We start from the raw sequence: 18,722 nt of genomic DNA on the forward strand, positions 1-18,722 counted from the left end.
AACTACTGCTGCAATTAACAGAAATCCTCAATAAAAGAGTACGGATCTGTAGTCAGTGTTTAGTGGGGAAAAGCTTTGTCTCCCTCTAGTGGTCGACGCTGCTGCGCATCTCGTGCACAGCTCTCATGCAGAGACATTTCCTCCACTGTTTGAGGAGCAAAAAGCAATTAATTAACAGTCAACAACATGCACATCAGCCCAAACTGAGAAACAATAAGCACATTGACAAAGAGCTCAGCAGGCAGGCTTTTGGAGAAATGTTTAATGCTTAAACGTCCAGTGTGTGAGATTATGCTGATCCCTGATAACGGCCTCTTAACACCAAACAACCGTGCCACGTTCAAAGTCACCGAAATCCCTTTTCTATCCCATTCCGACACTCAGTTTGAGCTCCAGCAAATCTTCTTGACCTTGTCTACATGCCTAAATGCATTGAGTTGCTGCCACGTGATTGGCCGATAAGCTATTTGCGCTAACAAGCAATTTGATCGAAAGTACATGCATTGAAAAGTCAACACATTGGGCCTTGGAGCTTTGCCAAAGAATTTTTGCACGCACACATGCCCGAGACTACAGTGTAGCTGTGTTGAGGGAGGGCATGTGATGGACCACATACCCTGCTCCTGCAGCTTTGTGCTTGTCCAAACTTTTGCAGAGAAAGAAGTGTGTGCACAGCGGTACAATGTAGCCATCCCAAGTGGTTACAGCGAAGCAGCCACTCGGCAAACATTTCCACAAACAGCCTTTTGGCGTTCTTAAAAGTTGTGTTTCCCGGGGCCGTCGAGTGATGTTTGCACCCGTGTTCCTCCACTCCGTCATCACACTTGTCCTCCGTGTGTCTGACACTTCCCCCAGCAGAGCATTCCCCCGCCGACTTCCTGGCAAGCCCGGTCATGATGAAAAGCCCTGTTCTCTGCTGCCGCTGCTCACCTGGAGATCCTGCGACGATTAGGACACCCACATAGACATTGTCTAACGCAGTCGGGCAGGTCAAAATGAGTCAGTCATAATAAGATGAGGTTTGATTTCAGCGCTCTGTTCAGATACAGGTATTGTGTTTAAGCAAAGATTAAGATATTTGCGATAGCAAAGGCCGTTGACAGGAGCTGACGGAGCTGTGCCAATCTGTAATCTCATCATAGGGCTCCTACACAGTACATTAACATTATTTACATAAGATTGGTATTTATTGCAGTGGCTGAAAAACGCAGCTGTTCCATGTGTTTGGTTTGCCAGGCACTACTTGTTTATTGTAGTACATGTATAGCTCCTGCTCGCCGAGTATGCAGTATCCCTAGACGCCTACTTTGTCAGGAAGAATTTGACTCCATTTGTGCCCAGTCCCCCGATCCCCCCCCCCACACACACACACACACACACACACACACACACCCCAGGTCCGCATCTAGTCATTTTTATTCCACTCACAAAGTCACACGGGCATTCCGTGTGTCTGCACCTGCCCATGGTCGCACATTAATATCATACAAACTGTCTCGCAGCTGGCATGTGTTGAAACCAGCGCGCAGGAGCCCGCCATAACAAACTGTGCAGCTGAGATGCACTGGATACTGTTGACAGGGTCCAATTATAAATATGGTCGGGCAAAGTGAAGGCAAAGCCCCCAGCCCCTGACAGCTCCACGTTACAAGAGAAAATGAAAGTGAAGATGAATCGTACTTTCTGACAGCAGCCGTGGTTGAGGGGGAATTGGATCATACCCAGACCTTCGGGCGTATTTTTGAGGCCAGAGAGCAGTTTAATGATGTCCTGTCAAATCACATTTAGATCGGATTCATCATACATGGCCGTTCTCTCTTTAAAGGTGGGATTATTTAATAATGTTTGCACCGTATGTTGCAGTGGCATAGGGTTAGCAGAGCGCAAATGGAGTTCATATGCAACATTGCAGTTTCGGACTGAGTGTAGTGATTAAACCGCTTTTCTTTTGTTCTTCTCGGACGAAAAGAAGATGGTTTGATAATAGTAATTCCTTTATTCACAAACTGTTTTACCTTTTAAAAAATGAAGACAAAATAACAGTGTATTTTTTTCTACAAGATAACCTTCGTATGCTCAGTTTATTTTGTTTTCACTGTCAATGCTAAATGTGTGGTATTTTTTTTTGGATAACTCACTGCTTGTAATAAAACCTTATGATTGATGATGATTCATTTTAATTAACAACAGAATTTTCATTGGTGCTGGGCGATTCTTCAGTTTCTACTTTTCTCTTACTCAAAATTTGACAACTGGCCAAACATAACCCGTCCTCTGTTATCTGCCTTGAAGCAGGCCTACATGGCTGAAACATTTTTAACTATAAAGCCATGGTCTAATAAATCATTTTCATTTTTCATCATTTTCAATTGTTTCTAACTTTTTGATCCCCACGCCGAAGAGCACCACGAGTACACACTTTGTTTCCCACACCCAGCAGCACTCCGTGTACTCATAGTTTGACATAACAACCCGTCTATCTGATATATCACAACATTTTGGATACTTTCCTTCAGTGATTTTGCACTGTATGCACTGCACATACCGGCACATCACAATTCCACAAATAGTTCCTTTGAATTTATGATTACAGTGTTAGTCGTCCTGTGCTGTCACTCCTCGGCATCCAGCTGCTGTTTGTCTCAGCGCTGCTAAATGACCCCACTCTAACAATTGCTTGAACTTACCAGGATTATTTCCGTCAGCGGTCATTCCCCGGACAATGCAGCCCTGGCCTCCGTGATCTCATTAGGACTATTTTAGTTCATTACGTCCCTGTCAGAGACGATTCTTTTGATGGTTAAATTGAAAATTGTGGCAGCAGCTCCCCCGAGGTTCCTACAAGAGCAAAAATCACACATACCAGAAGGAACAAAACTCACAAAATAACAGCAAAATCCATCATTTGGACTTTATTATACTCCAGGGAAATTGGAAAGAGAAAAAAGGCCGGACCTGCGAAGTTTAATCATATGTTGTACTTGTGCTCCTTAATTCCCCAGGTGTGTGCAGACCCACATGTTGGGAATATAATGTATGGCCAGGGCGATCACACTGCTTCCAACACTAGGGAAGTTAGGTGTATTTAGAGCATGCGTTTAACCAATTGTGGCAAAGCAAAAGTTTGTGGCAAAGAAACCCACGATCAGTACAGAGAAAAGTAAGAAGGCAAAGATCTTACAAGGAGGACGTGCTGTGATTCTAACCTGAATGCAGCAAATCTCCTTTCGTGCACCAATAGTGGTGGCAATTCATCTGGTCATTACGCACACATTTGATTTCATCTGTAAACAAAACAACTTAAAGGGCGAACTGACATAAATGAGAGCAGGGAGCTTGCAAGACAACAAACGGTGAAAAGCCCAGCGGTCCAGGTAGAAACTGTGAACCTGTGTGAGCAATTATGTGAGTGGTCAAACTCTTAAGGACACCATGTAGATTTTAATGAAGCACAACCTTGGGTCAACAGCCCTCAAACAGGCCAAAAGCAATTGTAGGGTCGCCAGGGTTCTGTCAAAACTGCCTTTACGCTGTGCACAACAAACCTGACCGTCGCCGCGGCAGTTTAGCGCACAATTAAAGACCAGGGGACATTTAGCCATTCACCCGTGACTGAAAACTGCTTTTGGCTTCAGGCCTATGCGTGATTTTTTTTTTTTTTTTTTTTCCAAACCTGAAAATCCTGGCCCTCCTATGGAGAAGTGGTCACCTGCAAGCCAAGGGTTACATTATTTAATTGGATTTTTTGCCCGTTTCCCGGCAGGCCTTCCTTTTCCTGATGAGTTTTAAAGCGGCGACGTACTTAACATGCATGCCCACCCAGCGGTCGCTCGCCCATTTGTACTGTGCACTTAGAGAGAGAAATGGGAACCTTAGGGCAAGTAGCCGTGCGACATCGGTGCACTGTCACATCACAAAAACTAGGGGGGGGGGGGGGGGGGTGGAAAGAAAGAAGCTTGATTGCGAGATTTGCAGCGGGATGATTAGAAAACAGCAGCGCGGACTGTTTATGACCCTCTGTACCGAGAGGAAATTACTTTTCTCACGGAAAAGAAATTCAGCAAACCTCAAATGATGTGATATAGGACCATCAAAACACCCATATTTTCAAATGTTTTCAATGAAACTAACTTACTGCAATCGTTTATGTTTGTTTGTGTTAATCTCTTGCAGCTCTCTTTAAAAACCAAGTCATCAACAAAACCAAGTGTATTCATGCAGTTGTAAACAAGCTGCCCAAACTATTTTGCACCATTGTATATTGCAGAATTTATCATAGATTTACTCTTTGCAGCCAAGTGTCGGCTCTGTTGTTCCATTATTCTAAAGAAATGTTTCACATATTTCCAAGGCCCCTCACCCCCACAACTCCCCCAACCCCTTCCCCTCCCCACTCCACCCCACCAGGCTTTAATTGTCTTAATCTTTCCATTAGCTCCGAGTCGCCAAAGTCAGCTGTCATCTGTCAGAGTTCACTGTTGGAACAAGCCGCTTCTTATGCTTTCTGATGGTTAAGAATTTTTTTTTCTTTTTTTTTTTAGCCACGAGACTCAAAGTGATTTTTAACCCCCGAACTGCCCTCCCCCAAATCACTCCATACAACCAAAACACACAGACACACACACACCGGCCTCCCCTCGCTGACAGCCCTAATAAGCACCAGAAGAAACCGACAAACACTCGGTGGTTTCAGCGACATGACGGGTTGTTGCTGATCTTATTGAGTTTGGTAAACACAGCCGCAGACAGGCATAAACAAGACCTACAACCTCCACACATCATCACCTGCGGGGTCCTCCTATGATCCCTGCAACACCGTCCTTCACATGACCACACAGCATCAGTTTGTACAACCCAAGAAGTCTTTTTTTTTGTCAGTGGGTGTTTGGTCGAAAGTTAGCTGTTCAGACATTTGCATGAAAACTATTGCACGGCACAGCTTACACAACACCGATTTTTTTTTTTTTTTTTTTTTTTTGCAATTGTTCACCAGAGAACAGCTTCCATTAAACAAATGATTCTAATACACCTTAATAATAATAATTGCATAGTTAGGAAACACTCACATGCTCAATTTAATTCAACATTTCAGTCCAGCTACACTTTGCTGTACTGCTGAGCTGCCTCACCATCGAAAGAGTATCAGACTTAATTAGTTCAAGATCGTATTTAATGACTGCGAATTTCTGCTGCCAGCTCAACTATTGCATCAGGGTTCATTTTTAGAAGCAGGGTCGAACCTGGCCAATGCATCCTGCATCTAATTGAGTGGAAAGTGCCAGGCTCCGGTGCCAAACCTGCTACACAGCCACGTGCAAAGCGAAGACCGATGGCTTTATAGCAACTATGCAATACATACATTACAGAAGGAAATTCTTACATAATTCTTTTTTCTTTTTTTTCCCCCTTTTTTTTTTTTTTAACTATATTTCAAGAAGTTGGGGGCTGAAATGTAAATGCTTGAATTTTCATTTAAGCATTTACATTTACATTTAATCTCCACTGACAGAATAATTACGTTGTCTGATTTTCTTTGTAACACAAATTATTTGTGTTACTGACACAAACGTTTAAAAAAAAAAAAAAAATATATATATATATATATATATATATATATATATATATATATATATATATATACACATATATATATTTGTATATATATATATATATATATATATATATATATATATACATATATATATATATATATATATATATATATATATATATATGACATGCTCAGAAATACCATGTGGATCCTCTGACACGTCAAGACAGTTTTCCGTCGAGGATTTAGAAATGTTGAGTTTATGTCGATGTGTAATTATGCCAGAACACACGCATAAACACCCCGTGCAAGCAAAAGAGCCAGAGAGTCATTACGTACTGGCGAAAAAACAGCAATCAGCAACTCCCCTGATCAGTGTGGAGCGTCTTTAACAGCCAGGAACATCATTACCAAAACAGTTGGCCCGCATTTGGAAACCTCAACGGAACGTAAACCATTGTTGGAAGTTTATGCTCTTCTCAAACAGTTTTTGCTTTCTATTTTTCACTCAACAGAAACCCTCCACCGCAGATGGTTTTCATCAACAGAGGAAACAGCCGGATAGTTCCAAGATTCGCAGGGATCTGCCGCCACAAAGCAGGAATTCAAATATTGACAAACACCCAAAGGTTTTTTTTCTTCTTTCTTTCTCATTTACTGCTCTGTTTGCCTGACAAAGCAGTGCGCGAGATGAGCTTCTTCAGGACATCTCTATTCTGCCCCCTGGTGGCAAAATAGATTGATTACCCACTGAATAATCCATCATTTTAACGGTTTGGATACATTTACGATGACCTGGATTTTAACAACTACGTGGGGTCGATAACATTCTCTAAGGAGGAGTTTAAAGTGACAGCATCGTTCAGGCTGGCTGTCATGTCATCAAAGCTGAAATGTTGCTTCAATGTGGCTTGAAAACAACAACAACAAAAAAAACCTCTATTGGAATCTCATTTTCCCCATTAATCTGCCCTGACAAGTGTCCTGGTCTTGAGTCATTTATGGATATTAAAATTGGTAAAGGAAAGAAGGAAAATCAGTTCATTTCTAAATGTTGTCATAAAGTTGACTTTAGTTTAATCTAACACATGATATTAGTTTGAGCAAAGATCTCTGCTCATTGCCCTTCTTCCATGGACAGAATCTTAAAAGGGCTTTTCATTAGCATACAAAATTGGTAATATCTCGGCAAAACAAATGAGTTTAGCCATTTATTTCAAACAATTGTTACAATCGGCAAGTTACAGAAGTCTCCGTTCTCATAAATACCATGCAGTGTGTTGAAAGAGCAAAGTCCTATCAAGTGTTGCATCTGCTCGGAAAATATTCCGTCGCTGGGCTGCGATGATGGGATGGTAGTGGTATAATTGTGTTAGTAAGTGCACAAACCAGATTGCCTTGCAGATGCCCTGCCATGAGTGTGATGGGATAATAGCCTCAGTGATGCTAATAATGACCACAAGTCCTGTAAGTGACAGATTCTGTGGATTCAGAGGGCGAGAATCTGAAGACACAAACTGTCCTCTCAAGCGCACAGAAACAAAACTGCCAAAATCTCGGAGACTCTCAGATTTGTTCAGCCTGGCACAAGGGTGCGTTTAAAGTGGAAGAGAAAATGAAGAAAATTAAACATGTAAATCTTTGCCTCAAGCCTTTGAATCCAGCAAATTAAAAAAATATTACTGCATAACAATTGATTTGTTCCGGGCATGTCCCACCGGGAGGAGGCCTCGGGGAAGACCCAGGACACGCTGGAGGGACTATGTCTCCCGGCTGGCCTGGGAACGCCTTGGGGTCCCACAGGATGAGCTGGAGGAGTTGACTGGGGCCAGGGAGGTCTGGGCATCTCTGCTGAGGCTGCTGCCCCTGCGACCCGACCCCGGATAATGCGGCAGAAGTAAGTAAGTAAGTAAGTAAGTAACAATTGATTTGTGTGCACCACAACAAAGCTATTTCTGACATCACAGATACTTAGTGACTGATTATTGTGCCAGGTGTTCGTTCTAAGACACAAGACCAGCTCTGTCTTGTCTTATAACCTCTTCCAAACAAGTGGAACCATTTCAGCAAGAAACTAAAAAAGTTTTTTTTTTATTTGAGGTGGAGCTGTAAACACAAGGCTAAAAATCTTGTTTTCTGTGTACCTTTTTTGTGTGAAAACGGCTTTGTGGAAAGTTTGGGAACAGAATAGTCGGAATGAAATTGTGGAAAGAAGAGAACTGTTCTTAAGAAAATTCTCATTCCATTTTTGTGCTCGCTGCATTTTTCAAATGCTTCAATTTAAATTTCTTACCGCCTGAAAAGAATCCGTTCATTTAGTTGTATCCTGAATGAAAACATGAAACTATGACATTAAGGTGCCCCCCCCCCCCCCATGTGTTTTGTTTCCTCTCTCAGCATCCGGAGGAAGCAAGTGTACGTAAAAGGTTTCTTAGCAACAGTGTAGGCTCACAGTATCCAGTTAGAGACTGATGTTTAACATCTCACATGGCTGCTTTTGCAACTAGTAATTACTGGTTGGGTGCTAAGCCGGGGGGAAAAAAATCTCTGTAACAAGTACAGAATTTGAGGATACAAATTCAGTGTTCTAAACGTAAAACAACTGCGTCGTCAAACTGCAGACGTGAGTGTCACAAATCAAGTTTATTCATTTTGCATGGAAAATGTAATTCCATGCAAAATTTTTACATCCATTTTTAATTATTATTATTTTTTAATATATTGCTTGAGGATAAGGGGTAAGGCTTTCGAGAAGACATCAGCATATTCAGTTTTCAAAACTAAGTTACAAATCATTCAACATGAGATGCTACAGGACCTTTTATTTTTATTTTTATTTATTTTTTTAAACATATATGTTTCCATGCCGTCACTGCAACTGTTGTCTCTTTCTTTTCCATTACTTATTTTCTACTTCCTGTTTTGTCTCGTTCAGCCTCAGCTCACTGCATCCTGCCAAGTTTCCCCGCCCCTGTGATTACCTGTCCCCACCCTCATTAACACCTGTGCCGTTCCCCCTGCATGTCTCCCTGTCGTCTCTGCCAGACTTCCTTCCTCTCAGTGTGTTTGCCTGCTGCTGACCTCTCTGACTGCAAGTAATGCCTTCACATTCGCAGCTGTCCCTGACATTGTTCTATGGGACTTGGCACAGTCCGCGGAAGATTAGTGCTCCACATGGCAGAGTGGGATAGTAGCTTTCTGTCTGATGGGAACCTTGACAGAGGTAATGGAGAACCAACTGAACGGACTCACGGACAAAGGCTCTAGTTCAGGTTGAGACACACTTGGTTTAATTGGATATGCAGGCGTTCTACTGGTTTTTTTTTTGATCCACGCACTTTGAGCCTTTGTTATAATGTCTGATCTGATTGATTGCATTGCATTGCATTTCTTTTCACATCTGATTTCATTTTGTTATTTCGTTGTCGACTTGTTCTTAAAATGTGCCTCCGGTGTGAACTGAGGCGCAAACTCAGCACTGATGTGACCTGGGCAGACACATAGTTTGACTTCACATGCAGGACAGGAAAGAAAAGCAAAAATGTGAACATATCAAAATTCCTTTTAAGTTATAGAGCAATAGAAGATGGTGAATTTTTCTTGAACAGAAGAGTGAAGTGAATTAGAATTTCTGCAGTTTGGTTGCATTAGAAAAACTGCACACACAAGCCACAAACTTAAATATTCTGAACACACAAATGAAACATTTCGAAGTTATGGAGCCCGAATGTCTTGAATCGAAGATCTTTTTTGGTGCCACAACTGCATGAGCTCGGGTCATTTCCGGTTGTGCTCCCAGCCATCGACACAGCGTCGCATCAGAGGCTTTTTTATGAAATCACGTTACATCATATCGTACACGTGTTAAACTTGTCACATTGATCATTTCCTTCTCGAATAACTATTAATCAAACGCCCTGACTGTGCGAAGCAACGGAATAGAATGTGTGGCGAGAGCAACCGTTGATAGACCAGCCCATAATATTGCAATTCTGCCTGAAAGGAAAAACAAAAAACAAAAACAAAGATCTCAATCGCTTATTATAATCTTTTCACTTACTCGGGCGCAATAACTGTGGGGGGAAAAAAAAAAAAAAAAAAATTATGCAGAGACGTCGAGGCTTACGCGTCACCTTGGCACTACTTGTGTTCGCCTCGTGAGACGCGTGTTTTTTGGTGGTGTTTGTTTTGTTTTGTTTACATTTTTCCGAGATACGGGCGAGTCCGGTGTCTTTACGAGTGCAGCCGAGAGAGCGGGGAGGGCGGGCAGGGGATTGGATGACATGCCATCAAGTCAAAGACTCATCACAGGAGACTCGGATGACGGGAAGAGGACGTTCGGGAAGCGCGCAAGTTTCCCTGTCTGCGAGCCGCTGCCTGTGGCTTTTCCATCTAATGATTCACGGTGAGTGTGTCTCTAGCAGCATCTCGAAGAGAGGGGGGGGGAAACAAACTCCGTCAGTGATCTTCATTCGTTTTTTTTTTTTTTATATTCGTGTCATGGGACCTGTTAGTTTTTTTTTTTTTTAATTGGATTTAAAAGTTGAACAATTTTTAATTCATCAACTTTTTTTTTTTTTCACCTTCTCACCTTTTACAGGTAGGGACTCAAAAGCTAAGTGGTAACAGTATTTTTAGCGTAATCATAAAAGTCCACTTTAGTCATAGAGCTAATGGCGGTACTTGTTGCGATACATTAAGAAAAACTATTTAGGCTGCACTTTTAATTAATCTGGAGTCTTTTTTAATTAAATTATTCTTCCCCCCCCCCTTTTTTTTTTGTCCTTTGTCCCAAACACCTTACGAGACTCAGCCGGTGTTCACCAACTGCCTCCTGTCTCTTCTCCCCAGTCACTTGAAGCTGAGGCTTTGATACGCTAGCAGCAATGTCACAGCTGTACTACAGGAAAGCCGACAACTCCTCGTACCGGGACCGCATCCCCCTGCGGATCGTGCGGGCCGAGTCCGAGCTCTCTGCCCTGGAGAAGGCCTACCTGGGGGCGGTGGAGAAGGGCGACTACTCCAGCGTCAAGCAGGCCCTGGAGGAGGCTGAGATCTATTTCAGGATCAACATCAACTGCGTGGACCCCCTGGGGCGCACGGCCCTGCTCATCGCCATTGAGAACGAGAACCTGGACATCATCGACCTGCTGCTCAGCTTCAACGTGTACCTGGGCGACGCGCTGCTGCACGCCATCCGGAAGGAGGTGGTCGGCGCCGTGGAGCTGCTGCTCAACCACAAGAAGCCGCGCGGCGAGAAGCAGGTAACCCGGCTGCGCAGACGCCAGAGGTGTTTCTCTCATCCCAATAATCTGTCAATCTCTAAATCTGTTCTGTTTTCCTCTCTGCAATGCAAATGAAGTGCCCTTGGGCGGCTGTGACTCACTGTGTCCAATGAGTTTTCTCGAGTCTCGGCGAAGTGAAATGACTTTGCTGAGAAGAGAGAGAAAAAAAAAAAAATTGACAACTTTTGATGGAGGTGTGATGACGCTTCACTGACAGCATCCAAAAGTTGTTGCTCGGATGTGTTGATGTTGATTTTGTTTCCTTTCAACGTTGAGAGTGCCATACAGTTGGTCTGCCTTTTTTGATAACAATACCGAGCACACTGTTTAATCAGAAATCACGCGTGTGTATTGCTTTTTTTTTTAAATTCAATATTGTCTTTTCATAAGAATTTCCCAATGGTAAATCCACCCGTTTTGGTAAACCAAGTTGTCCTTAATTCCGGTGATGGCTGAAATCTTTTCAAAGAACCCAAAATGTTCCAAAATAGCTGCTGTGAGCCTTTTCACATCAGTTTCTCTAAAGTCTTTTGTAGTCGGGAGGTCAGGCACGGCTTGAATTCATGGCATCTTTAAACATTTGTTTGTTTGCTTGTCTTCCTGCAACGCTGTGTGCGCTCAACATAATAGAAAAAAACCCGATGGTTTGCTTCAATCCGGGAAGGTTTTTTTTTGCGGCCAGCGGAACCGCAGGCCATTAGCTGTGTGCTTGCTGTTCGCCTTGATGGGCAGAAATCCATCGATGGATGAAATTAGACACGTCCAAACAATGAGTTTTGCACCTGCTGTGTAGGGACTCAAAGACTGTCTTCAGCCGCCTCACTAAAACTGTTTTGTTCGTTTCTTTCGACCCTCCTTTGACTCTCTGAACCAGGTGCCACTTGTTCTGCTGCACAAACAGTTCTCCGACTTCACCCCGGACATCACCCCCATCGTCCTGGCCGCACACACCAACAACTACGAGATCATCAAACTGCTCCTGCAGCGAGGCGTCTCCGTACCGCAGCCGCACGCCGTGCGCTGCAACTGCGTGGAGTGCATGTCCAACTCGGACGTGGACAGCCTGCGGCACTCGCGCTCCCGCCTCAACATCTACAAGGCCCTGTCCAGCGCCTCGCTCATCGCCCTCTCCAGCGAGGACCCCTTCCTCACGGCCTTCCAGCTCAGCTGGGAGCTGAAGGAGCTCAGCACGGTGGAGAACGAGTTCAAGTCGGAGTACGAGGAGCTGTCCCAAATGTGCAAGCAATTTGCCAAGGACCTCTTGGACCAGACCAGAAGTTCAAAAGAGCTGGAAATAATCCTCAACTATCGTGACGACATCAACCCGCTGCTGGATGAGAACACCAACGACCTGGCGCGGCTGAAGCTGGCTATCAAATACAGCCAGAAGGAGGTAAGATCTGCTGGGGTCTCCTCTAGCTGGACCATCACTGTGACTTAGGAAGAAAGACGTGCACACCAGTGAAGACAAGCACTAATATGTGGTCGGATACTTTGCTTTTTAACATACAAACAAAATCAAATTTCCTTTTTCGGTCAACTTGGACCAGATTGGGAGAGTGGTGCCGAGATGAGCTGCTTAAGATGGGTGGAGACGTCCTCTGGGAGATTAGTGCAACATGTAATTGTCCAACTGGCTTTTAGCGATGCATTACAGCAGCCCTCTCAGATGGTCCCATGAAACTGGGTAATTAGGGATAATGATGGAATAAGTGATGGCTATTTCCTTGAAATACAAACTCATAATATTTTCATTAGCAAAGGGGCCGTTTATGGTCTTTTAACATCTTCTATTTTCCGGATGGGAAGTCGATTTTTCTTTCTTTCTTTTTTTTTTGCCATGTGTTTTGAAATGGCGTGCCAAAAGCTGTGCTGTTTATACAGCAGTTTGGGAATGAGCAGCACTTCAAGTGTTCCCTAGAAATGTTGTTATGCAAGTAGATAAGATGAAACCTGAAAAGGGGACATTAACTATGCATCCAGTCATATTAAATATACTTAAAGATATTAATTGTTTAAGTTGCTCTTTAACACCGGCTTCCTGTCTAAAACTATTTTATCTCATCTGGCAGGAAATGTGACATTAGAGCCTTTCACTTCTTAACAGTTCCGGACTTTTAAGGTATTTTTTCCTGTCTTTTTCACTCATGGGAGAAATTATTTGACACATCCGGTTCTTGTTTTGTGACCGGCAGCTAAACGCTGTTTGCAGAACTGGTAATCGCTGCTGTGTTCATCTCCAACATTTAGATGTCTTCTTCCTCTGTGTGTTGTGAGTGAGTGTGTGAGTGTGTGTCTGTGTGCACACGCGTGTGTGTCATCTTGTCTGTTTGCTCTTGATCATTGTCACAGTTCTAGTGATTCCACGTGATACACAATCGGCCACCATGGCAAGTGTTTGCAGCAAAGGTTCAAAACCTGCGTGGGAAGAGTTTTTTTTTCCCATCATAGATTCGTATTTATAGCAAAAGGAGGAAAGTCCACTGTAATGGTGACGACAGGACCAAGGGACAACTGGTGTGAAAATGTAGCCTGTACTTTTTGTGTCACTGTCCGTTGCATGATCAGAATACATGAGATACTGTATATGCTTGTAGCTCCATACAAGACGAATCTGACCCTTTAAAATCTTAGAAATACTAAAAAAAAATAAAAAATGATGCACTAGTTATATGAATCCACTTTGGGAACTACACAGAAGTGGCTTGCATATGGTTGATCTGACCTGTGTTGTCCCTAAGATACTGTGTATCACTTAAGCTGAACTCCTCTCTGCGGTGGTGGGCCACTTTACGGTTCCCCCAGAGAAAATGTGCTATGGTTATACAGTTTTAATGGACTTGACACCACCTTCTATTACTGGATGTGCACATTAGCAGTTTTAATTTACTGCTCATGGTTAAGGCACCGTCCTGTGTTCTCCTCTGCACTCCAATGTGACAAACGTGAAGCAGAGTCAAATGTTTCACGATCAGAATCACTGTACAGTTGTCTACACGCTCATCTAAATGAACTTTATCAATTTTTCATGACAAAGAGATGGATGGATGCTTCAGATTATCTTCATTTCCCTGTAAATGATGTTTTTCCTTGATTGGTTTGCAGCAGACAGTTATATATATATATTTTTTTTTTGAGTAGCCGTGTCACAGCTTGACGGGTCGAATTTCACCTTCCCAAAAATGTCCTCGGACAAACTCTGCTCTCGCCAGATGGCACCTTTTGCCTGCAGCCTTGATGTGGCTGGGGGCAATCACACATGGGGAAACATTAAACTTGACGGGTTCAGCACTGACAGATGACCTCACCGCTCGCAAAACTGATGCAATAGCATGGAGCCATAATGGGGGATCCATTTGGTTGTAACTTTATTAAGTTTAGATTTACTTTCATCATCATTTTGCAGATGTCCAGCAGATGCCAACGTCAAATCAAACGGGTCAGAGGAAATGCACATTGACACCATGTTTTGAGTGATGAGGTTATCTTAACCAATGTCGAATTTCAGCTTTACAGCTCGAAAGATTCAATTTAGGAAGTCATACATTTGCAATTTGATATACGTGGGTTCCACTAAAACGTGTAGACACAATATTGTAATACATTTTAGGACTTCAATCCTCTTTAGAGGATTGTGGTATAGTAGAAAAGTACTTTTCTACTATACCACAAAACCATTGAGTGAAACAAGATGTGAGAATGCATAAAATGACTGGGGGTAAAAAAAAAATCTCCTTTTTATAGGATCATGATTATATATTCTCCTTTTTATAGGACTATTATAGGACTATTGTCATGTAGTCATGAAGGAAGGCACTTTTAAATTTCGTTTTTACTCCTGTATGACAATAAAGAATTCAATTTAATTCAATCAAGTTTAATTTAATTAATTTCAATTCAATGCAATGTACTCTTATTGTGGTGCTGTATGCTTTCAAGTAGCTTGTCTGCCTTTTTCTTATTTGTTGGGAATTTTTTTTCCAATTCATGACTATTTAAAATAGTAGTTGGCATTATTTATATGCTGACATGGATGATACAGCCTGACAATGAAAAGTGGGACCACTGTCTGTCAGACATTTTGGATGATAACCTTTAATTGATTTGACCTCAGCTAAACAGTTAACGAGTCTGTCTGTCCGTCCACCGCCCATCCATCTGTCTCCCTCGCAGTTTGTTGCCCAGCCCAACTGTCAGCAGCTGCTGGCGTCTCGCTGGTACGACGAGTTCCCGGGCTGGAGGCGGCGCCACTGGGCCGTCAAGCTCATCACGTGCATCTTCATCGGCCTCCTCTTCCCGCTGCTGTCCATCGTCTACCTGGTCTCCCCGAAGAGCCGCTACGGCCTGTTCATCCGCAAGCCCTTCATCAAGTTCATCTGCCACACCGCCTCCTACCTGACCTTCCTGCTGCTGCTCTTCCTGGCCTCGCAGCACATCGCCTCGCCGCAGCCCAACTTCCAGGGGCCGCCGCCCACCATTGTGGAATGGATGATCCTGCCCTGGGTCCTCGGTAATGGCACATGCACACACACACGCACACACACACACACACACACACACACACACACACACAGACAGAGAGAGACACGTACGCAAACCCACAAATTCACGTTGTTGTGCACTAGTGTAGCTGTGTATACTGAGCTTGCAAACATAGAAGGAAAAAAACCAACCTGTGTGTGCGTGTGTTTGGATGATCCACTTCATTTACTTTCTGGGCAGCTGTTTTCGCCATGATGTCACGGGACAAAGTATCTCTGTCTGCTCGTCTTCTCAAGGCTTTATATGGACCGAGATCAAACAAATGTGGGACAGCGGGATAGAGGACTACCTGGACGACTGGTGGAACCTGATGGATTTCATTATGAACTCCCTGTACATTGCGACCATTTCCCTTAAGGTCGTTGCATATGTTAAGGTAAAGCACACATTGGAAACTTTTAATTTGTATTTTTTTTAAAAACAAAAAAAACAACAACAATTCAAATCATGAATAAAGTAAAAAAAAAAAAAATCGTGAAAAACATCAACAAAAAAAGACAAAATTTTGTGGATAAAGTAGAAATTTCATGAAAAAGTTGACGCAAATAGAGTGGAAATTGACAAGTAGATGGATGGATGGTGAATTAACCCGGTTACCCACAGTTAAAAGTAAAGTGCTTATTCTCGACATTTTGACTTACTTAACGTTACATTGACATTAATTGCAAAATTTAGATTTTATTCACAAAATTTTTTTTATGTCAACTTTATTCTTGAATTTTCACCTTAAATCTCTAAATTTCAACTTTATTCTCGAAACTTTCTGGAAATTCTGGAAACATAATCATACATACAAACATAAATATCTTAATTTTTTCCTCTTCTTGTGGCCCTAATCCTCTTCCATACTTTTGTTTACAGTACAGTGGGCAAAAACCCCGAAGTACCTGGAAGATGTGGCACCCCACCCTGGTGGCGGAAGCTTTGTTTGCCATCGCCAACATCTTCAGCTCCCTGCGCCTCGTCTGCCTCTTCACTGCCAACTCCCACCTGGGCCCCTTGCAGATCTCCCTGGGCCGAATGCTCCTGGACATCCTCAAGTTCCTCTTCATCTACTGCCTGGTGCTGCTGGCCTTCGCCAACGGCCTCAACCAGCTCTACTTTTACTACGAAACAAACAACACGACATGCAAGGGCATCCGCTGCAATCAGCAAAACAACGCCTTCTCAACGTGCGTTAACATCTGCAAGATTTACGCTGTTCCTAATTAATTGGTGGCGCTCCTTGCATCGCTCACTGTGATGTATGGCTGTTTGCTTTCCAGGCTGTTCGAGACGTTGCAGTCATTATTTTGGTCTATATTTGGCCTTATTTCCCTCTACGTGACCAATGTGGAGCCAGATCATGAATTCACCGAGTTTGTAGGATCCACCATGTTTGGTGCATACAATATCATCTCTCTTGTCGTGCTGTTGAACATGTTAATTGCAATGATGAACAACTCTTACCAGCACATTGCGGTGAGAAATGGCGCTTTCCCTAATATTTTTTTTCATTTTTTTTATTGCACTAATGTATCATGCACTCTTTTTGGCCACATTTAGCTTCTGATTAGCTATTGTTTGTTTTTCCTTTTCAGGATCATGCGGATATAGAGTGGAAGTTTGCAAGAACAAAACTATGGATGAGTTATTTTGAAGAAGGGGGAACTTTGCCTTCTCCGTTTAACATCATACCAAGTCCGAAATCTGTCTATTACCTGTTTGGATGGCTGAAAAGGCATTTGTTGAAGAGATGGGTTACAAAGAGGCTCGAGACTTTTGAAAATTTAGGGGTAAGACTCATTTTGTTTCATTTTCTTTTATTTTTAACACCTGCCTGACTAGTCTCAGGCAAAAAATCAATCAATTCACGTCATGATGGTCAAACAGAAGACGTGTTAATGTTGTGCTTTGAAATTGCAGAGACGTGCAGCTGAGAACGTGAAGTTAAATCATGAATATCAGGTCGCAATCTGTCTTCATTCTATTGTTTTATTTTTATATATACTTTCATACATAATATGTAACTTATTGTAATTCATCTTTAGGAGGTTTTGAAGAACATTGTGAAGCGTTATGTGGCAGCAAGGATCAGAGACGCCAAGACTGAGGAAGGCTTGACTGAAGAAAACTTCAAGGTATCTTCTATCTCCCCCCCCCACCCCGAGTCCAACTCTGTATTGCCGCAACATTTTTGCTTTTTCTTAATCGATAGGAGCTCAAGCAGGACATCTCCAGCTTTCGCTACGAAGTCCTAGGAATGATGAAGTGTAAACCCAGAGGAAGAGTTGCGAGCTCCACCTTGGCTTACCCGGGAAACTCTTTCAAATACTCTCCACAGTGCCCCCCCGATAAACCTCAGGAGAAGCCGACTGAGCTCGACGGTCACGCTGGAGGTCCTGCCGTCAGCGAGAGACCGACCAGCGACCCGGCTCTCCAGTCTCACGGTGAGCAGCCCGGCGTTGTGTCAGAGGCTGCCCCTCAGCAGAAACAAAGCAGACCTCTCGCCTCTCGGAAGCGTGACGGCTCGGAGGGGGACACGCCGTCGCCTGGTGACCTCCGCAAGGAGCAGCTTCAGTTGAAAAAGGTGATCGTGGAAGTCCTGCACAAAGTGGAGAAGGACGTTCAGGAGATGGAGGGTTTCGCCAAAAGCCGCGGCAAAGAGGTGAAGAACGGGCCCAAGAAATGTAAAAATTCATCCGCGTTGACAAATGAGAGGTGTTGAGTTTTAATTCCTGGCTAATTAATCAACAGCTTTCTGCACTTTGAAGATTAATGGCACCTTCAGGTAAATTAAAGCAGCCATACACTGGCGTTCTAATGATGTTATCCCACAATCCATGTCCATACTCTTCGTCCATATTATTTAAAAGAGCAGTTGGCTACTTTGTTTGTCGATTGTGAGCGCTAATTGAAGCTTAAAAAAAAAAAAAAAAAAAAGGAAATATAAATGGACTCAGTCAATAATGTTGGTATTCAAACACGACATTTCTCAGACTGTCCTTTTTATTAGAAAACATCTATTCAATATTACCTATGTAATAACAACAGTGGCTTGTCTGAAACATATAAGTACATTTTGTATATATAACCTTGCGCTAATCCAGTCTATGACATCACCGTGGTCATATTTGTGGTCTGATGGATGGTTTTAGCCTTGATTCTGAAATGGAATGGAATCGAGCACCAATTTCCTTTTTTTTCCTTTTCCAGAATTTCCCTTCCAGATTTTTTCCACAACCACATGCAGCCATGCAGAGCTGGTTTATTATTTGGCCTGTTGGGGAACATTTGAGTAACTTCTAATATCATAAAATTACTATGTGTGTGTGATTGAATAAAAGGATCATTTTGATTCCACA

The 18,722-nt window shown here is 42.9% G+C and overlaps 1 protein-coding gene across 2 annotated transcripts; it reads left to right on the forward strand.

Moving 5' to 3' along the window:
• Window positions 1–9,817: 9,817 nt before the first annotated feature.
• Window positions 9,818–18,722, forward strand: LOC142895614 (short transient receptor potential channel 4-like). 2 transcript variants are annotated; one of them, XM_076036810.1, is made up of 11 exons: window positions 9,818–9,956; window positions 10,403–10,815; window positions 11,711–12,229; window positions 15,010–15,346; window positions 15,615–15,754; window positions 16,240–16,550; window positions 16,644–16,839; window positions 16,959–17,153; window positions 17,284–17,325; window positions 17,409–17,498; window positions 17,576–18,722. In XM_076036810.1, the coding sequence occupies exons 2-11, from the start codon at window positions 10,438–10,440 to the stop codon at window positions 18,083–18,085; spliced, it is 2,718 nt and encodes a 905-aa protein (XP_075892925.1). In that variant the 5' UTR covers window positions 9,818–9,956; window positions 10,403–10,437; the 3' UTR covers window positions 18,086–18,722. The 2 variants fall into 2 exon arrangements, with proteins under 2 accessions (XP_075892925.1, XP_075892926.1); XM_076036811.1 differs by having other exon boundaries at window positions 17,702–18,722.

This window comes from Nelusetta ayraudi, unplaced genomic scaffold, assembly GCF_046127955.1.
Source record: "Nelusetta ayraudi isolate G7.1 ecotype Tasmania unplaced genomic scaffold, CSIRO-AGI_Nayr_v1 ptg000048l, whole genome shotgun sequence".
Classification (NCBI taxonomy): Eukaryota; Metazoa; Chordata; class Actinopteri; order Tetraodontiformes; family Monacanthidae; genus Nelusetta; species Nelusetta ayraudi.

What these genes read in the sequence shown, in the direction of transcription:
- LOC142895614 (XM_076036810.1), top strand. Translation starts at nt 10,438, where the DNA reads ATGTCACAGCTGTACTACAGGAAAGCCGACAACTCCTCGTACCGGGAC. An exon ending in TCAAATACAGCCAGAAGGAG is followed by an intron (nt 12,230 to 15,009) that starts GTAAGATCTGCT and finishes TCTCCCTCGCAG; the next exon opens with TTTGTTGCCCAGCCCAACTG. An exon ending in AGGTCGTTGCATATGTTAAG is followed by an intron (nt 15,755 to 16,239) that starts GTAAAGCACACA and finishes TTTTGTTTACAG; the next exon opens with TACAGTGGGCAAAAACCCCG.